The sequence below is a fragment of the Perca flavescens genome, chromosome 2 (genome assembly GCF_004354835.1).
Source record: "Perca flavescens isolate YP-PL-M2 chromosome 2, PFLA_1.0, whole genome shotgun sequence".
Taxonomy (NCBI): Eukaryota; Metazoa; Chordata; class Actinopteri; order Perciformes; family Percidae; genus Perca; species Perca flavescens.
In genome coordinates, this window is record NC_041332.1 from 11895533 (window position 1) to 11906615 (window position 11083).

The window sequence follows — 11083 nt, forward strand, 5'->3', positions numbered from 1 at the left end:
ACTCCTAGTGATGTGCAAGTGAAGAGACTCAGCGCAGGAGCTCATGGTGACATAGTGGCTTCTCCACTCCTCGCCTCTCGCTACCAGACTTCCGGGACCTCAAACAGCGACGTTGTAGATTTAGCCCCTGTACAAGAGGAGGGACAGACATGTAAAGATGAGAACAAGAACACCCACAGGACCTTGATTTTGAAAGTTATTCTGAAATCTTCACAATTCGTACATTTAAGCTATTTAACCCTTTTATACAGTCTACATGTATTAGCTTATTTTCAGGATAGGTTGCGCTACTTAGAAATGCCTTGGACACAAGTTCTTGGACATTATAGGGAGAAAAAAAAAAAAAAGTTTCTATTTTTTATTTTCGTTTGTTTTTAAACCATGTTCACACCAAATTCCACGTCTTATTTAGGATTTCTTTGACATCAACCTCTTATTAACCGTTTCAACTGTCTCAAGCTGATTCACTGACAAACATACCTTTGGACTTCTTTTTCTTGTTCTTTTGACCTCTCTTCCCATGGACTTGTTGCCAGGTGACCGTCCCCTCAGCATCATTGCCTTCAGGACTTCGCTCCTCCTCATCAGGGACTGGACTGGACCCCGCTGAATCTGATGCATCTCTGCAGGGCACAGCAACCGTTAAGACACTTGAATCACAGCAGAATAACAGTGGCAGCATAAATGATCACCTCCATTTTACTCACGCAGTCTTTAGCCATCCTTCTGAGGTCTTGCTCTCGATAGCTAGTCCACTTTTGTCTAGGAAACCATGACAAGCGGTGCATAAGATCCTCAATTAGACCCATTTATGCAGCATATATACACACTTTTACTTAAGTAAAGTTAAGGGGGGGGGGCTCAATGTGTAACACCAAGCATCCCAAGGCTTGTGCTGGCCAGGCAACTTCAAAACCAAGACAGGAAAATTACACAGGCCCAATGGCTAGTATTTGACTCATAATAGAAAATTGACATATCTTGAGACTACAAAAAGTCTTAGTGGAAGAATTGCAATAATAAAGACTTTATGACAAAGGAGCTACAAATTAATCCACCAAAATGTACTGCATAAATGATGCAAATATTGTAAATGTATTTTCTAACAATTGTTAGCGTTATTCAATGTTGCAAAATTCTTGTCAAAAAAAAAAAAAAAAAAAAAAAAAAAAAAAAGATACAGGCATAATTTGCATTTTTTTGTTGGGGGGGAAACCTGCTGTATGTTACCACAGCAGGAAAGTACTTCTGCATGCATGCATTCATACACACCATCAGTTTTCATCTTCTTGCTGCCTGTGCTATCCGGGTATGACTGACTCCAGCCGTCTGTAATTTGAGCGTCTCTGGCCCCCTGCTCCCCCTGAGCGGGACTGATGCTGCGTTTCCTCAAACCCCTACACCAAAAAGATACATGCATCAATAGGAATAGAAATTGTGCATACCTGCAGAAACTCCCAAGGAGAGAGGTAAATACACTGAATGTTAGGTTGAAAATGCAGCTCATCAGTACAGGTGTACCTGGCATATCCAAAACCAGCGCAAGTAGCAGAGGTGTAGGGAGGTTTCATCCAGCAGTCCTCTCCCCATGATTTGGGAGTCTGGTTGAGCTTCTCCTTGTCCTGCTGCCTACCCTGGATGTACTCCGCATACGTCTGGATCCTGTAACTCTCTGCGTAGCGGCTGGTGTTCATAGCTGCGTGATGAGACGAAGAGGTTAACAGATCGCATCAACCTTTTTGGTCCCGTCTGTCCTGCGGTGTTCCATCTAGGGTGTCAAGCTCACCTATCTGTACCTGGTCCGTCTGACTTAGGGACACAAATGCTGACGTGTCGTCTATCCAGGAAACCTGGATGTTTCCTGAGTGGATAATGGAAGTGGAAAGTGAGTGATAAAACAATGAGTCATACCCGTGTGAAAGCAGAATTATCAGGCAAAAATCACGTCTCACCGAAGGCACTAAAGAGCTGGTAGAGGTCACTAGTCTTCCATTCTTTTGGGAAGGTGACATACAGGACATGGTCTCTTTTAGGTTGCACTGTAGGAACAGAAGGGATGAGCGGGGAAAACCGCAACAGGTGAGGTGGAGAAGCAGTGATAGTTCCAATTTAAAGCTGAATTATAAGAAAATCAAAAGCAAAAAAGTTTAACAAGTGGCTGGTTTAAAGCTGTGCCAGGCTAAAATATTTATACAGCTATATTAATTAGTATGACCTGTGACTATTGTCCTGCCCCCTCATGGTCAGAAATTACCTAATGTCCATTTATAACATTTCAAAGCAGGTTTTCAAAACCATTTTAAAAGTGTGCAGTTTACATCCATGTTTACTGCTCTTTTTCACTGCTTTAATGTTTCTTTGCACGTTACTGCCAATGTGCATCATGTTTTCACACAAAAAAAAAAAAAAAACACGTCCAATATGTAATATATTTAATGTAATCGATCCAAAAATGACCCCAATGCATCATCAAATATTAAGGAAACCTGCCAAGTTGAAATACTATCTTTTCTGACAACCATGCCAACGCCAGTATTTTCTCCTTTTGAAATTTCCGTACCGTGACGGAATTTCTATTTGTGTTTTGGTATCAACGGCCCAGTTTGACAGCCAGGCCGGGTTGCCAGATATAGCTGTAAAAACGTAAACCCAGCACGCTACAGCTCCAACGTTAGTACAGCCATGAAAGTAGCAAACGAATGGGATAAACGGAGAAAGATTCTACCTGACCTAACAAAAAAAAAAAAAAACTGCATGTTTCTAACAGTTGCGTGACCAAAGACGTAACAACCCCTGGTAAATATCGGAGATGCATGTGAAATATGGACACAGCTTAGAGCCCAAAAGGACGCATTACGCAGAACAGGTAAGCATTAGCTTCAGGCTAATTTATCACATTTACAAGGGACTTTTATGACGGTCAATATAGCCAGCATCTAACGTTAGCTACTCCGCTGAGCTGTGGAGTAATGTCCGACTATGTGAGACCAGCGTCTAGCAACATTGTTGTGGATGCTGCGGTCTCAGCCTGGCAACCTCTGTGAACTTCGAGTCTGGGGAGGAGGGGTTGGGGGAGACGACTCCAGTATTTTGAATTTGTACTGCAGTAACTTTTTTTAAACACTAGCTATCAGTATTACATATTGCACCTTTAAATTTGGCAACAATGCCATGCATTTAGTCAATGCAACAATCCTGACATATACCCCTGCTGTGCTACATGATCATACTCACAATCTGGTCCTGTGATGTTGAGGTAGGGAATATCTATTATCCTCATCAGGAAAAGCCTTGAGAACAGAAAAAGAAGCATTTCATTTATTGTTTAAAGATTTTTAGCAGTTAATGAAAGAAAGCCACAAATAAGAGTCCATTTAAGTGCATCTCTTACTTGTTGAAGAAAGGCTCAATTAGTTTGGAGTGAGCAGAGATGTACGCTTTGGGTGGAGTCAAGAAAGAGCCTGTAAAGAGAGCGTTGGGCAGACCAAGTCAAACATGTATTTAGACAAATTTCATTTTATTTGCAAACAGGATTAGTGTGCTATGAGTTACCCAGGTAGTTGGCCATTGAGATGAAACAGAGGCCAGTGATGTAGGCATCGTACCCGGCCTCGTGGAGCTGTCCCTGGGCTGTGTCATAACCGGGGAACCCCTCTGCCGTTTCTGACGGGAACAGTACAAATTAGAAAGAAGGTGCCGGCATGATTTTGTAGGTTGAGAATGGTTCAGACGAATATTAGCGTATTTACTCACCAACTTGTGGTGACTTGAAGGGGCTCTCCTTCAGCTGTTTCTCCAACTCTGCCAGAGACGTGTTAGTGATCAGCTCCTGAAACACAAAAATCTAATGAAAAATCTTAAATACAACTTTGGGAGGTTCTAGAGCCACTTGTTTGCTTGGTGCTCTGACCAGTGATGCCACTTGAGCAAAGATTCTGCTGCTTTTGGGGTTCTCTTCTCAAAAAGGCCCAACCTGTTTCAACCTCGAAAAAAGGGTAGGTAGGTAGGCATGCATGTCCTAAAATATCTAACACCGAAACACATGGTGCCACTGGTATTCTACAGCACTGAAGGAGATCATATACCTTAAAGGGCTGAGTGGAAGCCATCAACTTTGTGTCCAGAATTCTGCAAGCAAATAGATAACCAATATATTAAATGTTAAATAGCACTGTTGTGAAGACAAGTAAACAACTTTAGCAAAGCAGAGGAGTATTACCTTGGGAAGACACACATTGTGACCTCTTTAAAGTCTTGAAGATCCTGAAGAAAAGAGCATTGGCACAAATAATTCATAAAATCACATTACTTAGCAATAAACTGCCATGTCATGAAGCCAAAAAAAAAAAAAAAAAAGCAAAGCACCCTTTAAGTATGGAGCATAAGCGATGTTGGGTGATGTTACTTCTTGTTGACGGTCAAAGTATTTTCAAACAAAACAGACTAGCTCGCTCCTCCCTCCCCCTCCTCATCCCGTTCCCTCCCTTCTGTGCTTCAGCGCACTAACACCCCCCCCCCCCCCAAATCCTTCTTGTACGTTACTGGCTGAACACTGCAACATGGTTTGTATATGTTTGCATGGTCCTGGGGCCTGTTTCACAAAACCAAGATAAGGGATTAAGCTGGATATCCCAGTTATCCTGGATGAATTAAGCCTCGACTCTGTTTCACAAAAGCAGAGGCACATAAATCACCATAGAGATTTATTCTGTGCAGCTAGCCTGCTCCCGACCAGGCTAACAGCCAGGATTTATTTAATCCTGGAGCCTTTTCTGATCACTCAGCAGTGGTTTCACCTTGTTATCAGCCTGGATTAAAATACAACAGGTGCATATTGCTGTTCATTTAAGTATGGTTATCATTTAAAGTTGTGACCATTATTTTTATAATTATTCATGGGACATTATTACTATTATATTGCTGTATGAAGACTGCTGTTCATATTGTTAGAAGTTTAATATATTATGGCAGTTGTTGAGATAATTAGAAAAGGCTGATCAAATTTCAAATATGTTTTAAATGAAGTCCGTTACCAAGGGCAATACATACAATGCTGTACATTTCTATAGTTGATCAATGCACCTTGATTTATTTTCGTCGATTCATTTTTTTATTCTTTAACAATAAGGATCATGTTTGTTCCTCTTCCATGTGCATTATGTGAGTCCAATTTCTTTAGTGTCTTTATTTTCTATGTTCATATATACACGAGGGAGCAAGGCATATAATATGTAGAGAAGGAAACTCGTCCTCTATAAAAAAGGACTTTAAAAACGCGAGGCGTAAAAGCGTGGTAGAGAATATAGCTATATAGCAGACAGACTGAATGATAGTCTAAAAATATACATTTATGAACTACTGCTCTTAACTGAAACCATTCAATGAGTCACTGTCAAAAATGAACAGTTGTACACTTTGCATTAAAAGCGAGCAGTGGAAGTTAATGACTTAGAAAATATGTGAGAGAGAGAGAGAGACACCATATTCTAGCGTTGTAGAAAATTGATTTTCATGGTAAATTTTCTGAGGAACATTATCTTCTGCTCACTTTTAAGGCAAAGAGTACAACTGTTAATTCTTTTTATACAAATAAAATGTTTCACGTCATCATACTTCCATGGGAAACTGCTGCTCACTCTGTATGAAGTATGAACAATGCATATTCTCCATTTTGGAATCCGTAAATCTGTGATCGACCTCGCGGTCTTTTGAGGGAAGCCGTGGACACGCATCTATCTGAATTAGTTCAGCCTGGCTCGACCTAGACACTCTTCCTCAGCCTGGCTTGGCCTTCGTGAAACGCACCAAGGCGTGATGCACAGATTAGACTAAATCAAGCCTCGCTTTATCGGTTATCCTGGATGTTTAAATTCTGCTTTTGTGAAACAGGACCCAGGTTGGACCACTTTGTTTTTGTTGGCGTGTGTGGACCCTAGGCTGTCTACAGAGACAGTGTTTTTATTTTATTTTTTTTACAGTCTGTTCAAGGGACCAGCAGCTCGCGGATAGTGAGGAGAGGTTTGCTGTATGTGACACAAAAAAAAAAAAAAAAAAAAAAAGAAAATAGCCTAAGAAAGGAGTGACATCGCTTAGAGCACCTTTAAGACACCCAACAAGTGTTTACCTCTGGCAGAGGGCAGTAGAACTGGTGGATGGTGTGCATCACATCCAACAGCATGTTGTGACCAACCACAAGTTTAGCCTGTGTGTCAGATGAAATAGGGTACAAGTCAGATTTTCACCAAAATATTTAAAGAAAAAAGTGAATTAACAGAGAGTTACGGTCCCGTGATAATATGATGAAACAAGAGTAATTTATTCTAATTGCTAATTTCCAATTTAAAATACAATTATTAGGATTATAGTGCAATTCAAAATTTGGAGCAGATTTACAGTTTGACCAGAAAAATGAGTCAAGAGAGTCAACTCACAGATTTAGAGATGGCGTGGATGACCCTGGAGAAGCCCACAGCATCATTTAGCTCCTCCTGTTGGAGATAAAGAAGTGTGGGGTGAGTAGGAATATTAGATGGAATTTAAAAAACTAGTGCATCCCATTGTTTTCCTACATTCAATTAGGACAAGAATGCAACTAACACTTTAATTCAGTGTCCATCCTGAACCCCAAACTCACCTGCTCTCTCTCTTGTTTCTGTTGTTCCCTCCTCTTCCTCTCCTCATCATCCACTTTGCTGACCTGGATGTATCGCTCTTTCTGCACACATACAGAAATTACAATCACCATCTTACATGTTCCACACAAAAACTGGCAAAACTGGTTGAAAGAAAACTTCTTACCTTTTCTGTTTCCACAGTTTCCACATGAAGCCCCTTGGGAAACCTGGGAAAACAAGACCAATCTTAATCTTCAATTCAACACAAAAATAAATGCAAAAGTGTTGAGTGACACTCACTTCCAGTTCAGTGTCTGGTATATCAGCTTTCTCTGAAACCTGGTAAGGCAATATAAATATAAGTAGAGTTAATAAAACAATTTGATTGATACAAATTGAGCATAGGTGTGGTATTCTGATAAAAGAGCTAGTTTACCCAGTACATGGGTCCAAGTCCAAAGTCTTCTCCGAGTTAGCGAAGAGAGCCTCAACCTTCTCTCTGTGGGGAAAACAGGAGAGATGATCAAAACACATAAGGGGCAGATGCTAACATGATTGTGTAAAAGCTGTGTCTTGCCCTTAAATCCCTCAGATTAGTCCAGTTATTCCAAAAACAACTAAATGAGAATAGCTAATCCACCTTAAGGTCAGACCACCAGTGAGCCTGGGCTGAAGCGGTCGCTAACCGCCTTCACCTTAATCAGCAGGTGGCAAGCAAGACACTGGAAGTTCATTTGGGTCTTGAGTAGTTGCTGCATTTATTTATCTAAACTGTACAGACACACTGCCCTGTTAGAGCTATAACATTACTGCCAACTTCATTCTGTCTCTCACACACACACACAGGTTAACGTTATGCACCGAGTTATTCCTTAAAGCTACTTGTATAAAAACACTTAAAAAAAAAAATCCAATGCTTATGCCCGATAAACTTGCAATACACTGCTGGAAACCCTGTAACAGAGAAGTACGGTCCCTTCCCATGTGACTCCTAGTGGGTCCCGGGTCAATGATGGGGTCTCCTTCCAGTTGGCCATGTCAAATATTCCTCCAACGAAAGGTAAACAGGGGGCAAGCCACCTCAGCTGCCTCATATTAGTGTGAAAGAACTAAGCTGCTACCACCATGCACAACTTCCATCGCAACCCTCATACACAACCCTGTCAGAATCCACAGCTATGAATCATGGTCTGAAACAAGAGCAACTTACCGCCTTTAAATGTACATGTTTTACACAAAGTACTCCATATGTACTGCAACACTTACATCACCCTGTTGATGTAGTCTTTATGCTCCTCCGGTACGTGTGCAGTGCCTTTGGAGGAGGGGGAGCTGTAGGATGGTGTCCCTACACCGTTAGCATGTTGATTTCTCCTCTCCTCTGTCTGCTCCCTCAGCTGGGCTTCCTCGTCTTGGTTTAGATATGGGATTCCTTTGAAAACCAGACAAGTCACAATTTTACTTTGACGGCTCTACACATCAACTGTCCTAGACAACCGCAAAGGCTACTGCAAGACGAGAAAGCAATTTGTTGAGGATTAGTTATAAGATGTTTTCTTGAATCATTGAGAGAAAAAAAAAAAAAAAAAAAAAAGATATCTTCCGCAGGCTCCGCTAAACCTGCATTATATTTTATGTGTGGTTACATTTTTGGAGGGGTGAAAGTAAACAGCATAACCCTCTACCTACAGCAGAGGCCACATCATTCAAAAACAAAGATTGACCGCCAGAATATTAAAGTCACCAAAACTAGCCTAATAATTCAGACCAAATTGTGATTTTGTTTTGATCGTCTGGACCCAGGCCAACACAAAAAAGGAACAGTATCACAAGTCTGAGTAAAGAGCAAGTGGCCCACAGCCAGCTGTTCCAGTATGACAGAGGATTACAGCTTTTCCCAACCTAACACTGAAGCTAGATAATGTTCATAACTTATAGATACTGGTGCCAATATGAATGTTTCTGTTCTGAACTCAAAGTTTTTTTCTATACCAAAAACACAGTGCAGTTTAACAAAATTAGTAAAACTTCTCAGGTGTTTAGTGTTGTCTTAACATCTTAAAAGAACTATGCATAATTTAACTACAGTATTAAATACATCAAATAATTAAAGAAATTCACCAAGCATTCACTACCAACTTTTCATTTATAAAAGAAGTTTCATATGCGGTGCTGCGGTGTACTCACCATGACAGAACACCTTGTTGAAGTCAAATCCCTGACTGGCCAGGAAGTCGATACTGGAACTCTGGAAAGGACAAAAAGGCGATCTACCATTTTAACTACTTTCAAGCAAAAAGCCAACAGGCGTGTCTTTATTTTTTTTTTTTTTTTTTTACAGCTGACCGGTTATTTTCAGGAACAATCATTTTTAAACCATCCAAGTCACGGTCACTATTAAAACTCATTCATCTCAGTTCACAGTGAAGCAAGCCAATGAACACAAGTAGCAACACTGACTTACTTGACAGATGAACTTTAAGTCGGGGGATGTCCTGTTGAACGGTTTCGGGAATACATAAAAATTAAAAGACTTTGTGATATACCTGCAGAGATGGGAATACAGGAAACAGAACAATGAGGATTAGTGAAATAATTCCAGCTGCTGGGAGTTTTACAATAACCTGGGTGCAAGTCACATTTCAAATGGTAGCATCCTAGCCTGGCAACCACTTTTTCAAAGTTAGTGCCAAGCTTTTTTTATTATTAGTTAAACTAGCTGTTGGGGCCCCAGCATTGTTGCTCATCTTGTAATCCAGTTTTGCTTGAATTCAGGAGATGGTACAGAGTACTTGGGATTTAGCAGTGTGAAATCACACATCTCAAAATGTTACACTTTTCTTGATGTAATAAAAGAAGCCATTTTAATATGAGCAGATTACCAGGGAAATAATTTCATTCTTTTATGTACTGCACTGTCCCTCAACCTTTTTGCACATCTTGCACTAAACCATACATTTCTTGAAAGTGTTGAAAAAAAAAAAAAAAAACGTTAACAGAAAAAACCTATACTGTTTCTGTATATAGATGGATGACAATTAAGTATTTTATGACAGTGTTGGGGGTGCTTTTGGAGATAGTGTTTAAAATGTGTCCCAAATATCAATGTCAGAAGTTCTCCGTTTATGAAGCAGATATCACTCACTTTGACTTTGTCTGGTCGTACGTGAATGTACATAATCCGAACTGGAACAGCAGAAAGTCCATTGAGTGCTGGTGGACAGAAAGGGAGTTTAAATGAGATACACAGTACACTACTGGACTACGGAGGGAAAGCAGGATGCATTAGAGGTGTGTAGTGTGCATTTCATCAACTAACCTTTTTAAGCTTCGTGTATCGCTCCTCCGGTGTGTCCAGTCCGTTGGTGAGTGCACTGACATTAGGACCGTCGCTTATCCCTAAAAAAAACACATAACACATGTCATAATTCTTCAACACAGCGTGGCTATTTAAATCTCAATTTCTGCTACAACTCTTTACACGTTACCTGAAAATTCTCCATCGATGGCAAGGAAGTCAGCCTCCTCTATCGCGCTGTACACCGTGTTTAAACTGTCTTTATAATCTGCAAAACCGGGAAAGAGCATTAACGTCCGTAGGTATGTTACCGTGATGAGGAAAGCGTGCTAGCCTGCAGCGGAGCACAGAAACCCGCAGCCTTGCAGCTACATAGCTAACTAGCTAACAGCACAAAGAGCTGAGGAATTAAAGAGTTTCGTCCGTTTTATATATATATATTAGGTCTCTACTCGGTTGTACATTATCACAATGTATATAGCGAGATAAAACTCAAGCGAGTGAAATGTGCCTGGCTACTTACTTTGGCGTGTCACCTCCATCCCTGCACAATGACTGAACCCGGCTGACAGCTAACGTTAGCTAGCCTACGTCAACTGGCTTTTTAACCGTTTTACAAACACTTCCGGGGCCAGAAGACGGTGTTTTTGTACACGCCTATTTGGTGTTTTAATATTTTAAATGGCCTCGCTTATATTAAATATATGAGGAGGTAATTTATTATATTATGTGTTGGCTGCGAAGTTACAGAGATATAAGAGGGGAAATTGAGTAATCATCATAGAATGTCTCACTTAAAATTGTTACATTTACTTTTATAATAATAATAATTTTTATTTGATATAGCACCTTTTAAAGATATAGTCACAAAGTGCTTCTCACAAAAGACATTTGTTAAAATACAGTAGGATCCAAAACAGAAAATAAACAAGCAAAAACAAATACAATACCAAAAAAAAAAAAATTAAAACACTAAAAAACCAAAATTACAAACATGAGACAAAAGCGATTTGAAACAAGTGTGTCTTCAGCTGCTTTCTAAAAGCATCAGAACGTAAGTTAATAGGAAGGGCGTTCAACAGAGTCGGAGCTACCACTTCAAAGGAACGGTCACCTTTAATTTTCAAACAAGTGCGTGGGACCTGAGTGACCTGTTAGTGTACGGATGGAG

General features: G+C 40.3%; 1 protein-coding gene across 1 annotated transcript; it reads right to left on the bottom strand.

The window, feature by feature from the left end:
• On the bottom strand, positions 1–10542 carry parn (poly(A)-specific ribonuclease (deadenylation nuclease)). The gene is made up of 26 exons (XM_028604085.1): positions 10436–10542; positions 10103–10180; positions 9934–10013; positions 9760–9827; positions 9079–9160; positions 8802–8862; positions 7881–8046; positions 7051–7113; positions 6915–6953; positions 6799–6841; positions 6635–6715; positions 6432–6488; positions 6125–6202; positions 4220–4263; positions 4086–4128; positions 3754–3829; positions 3553–3663; positions 3392–3461; positions 3235–3290; positions 1953–2039; positions 1787–1861; positions 1522–1696; positions 1273–1397; positions 708–762; positions 481–623; positions 1–127 (listed from the first exon to the last, which is right to left on the bottom strand). Exons 1-26 carry the CDS (start codon positions 10452–10454, stop codon positions 81–83), a joined length of 2022 nt encoding a protein of 673 aa, XP_028459886.1. The 5' UTR covers positions 10455–10542; the 3' UTR covers positions 1–80.
• Positions 10543–11083: the final 541 nt, after the last annotated feature.

Bases quoted from the DNA above. Each gene is read 5' to 3' on its own strand.
- parn (XM_028604085.1), bottom strand. The intron at 7,114-7,880 runs GTAAGTGTTGCA...TTTTCCCCACAG, and splicing joins GACTACATCAACAGGGTGAT to AGAGAAGGTTGAGGCTCTCT. The intron at 6,203-6,431 runs GTGAGTTGACTC...TCTGACACACAG, and splicing joins TCCACGCCATCTCTAAATCT to GCTAAACTTGTGGTTGGTCA.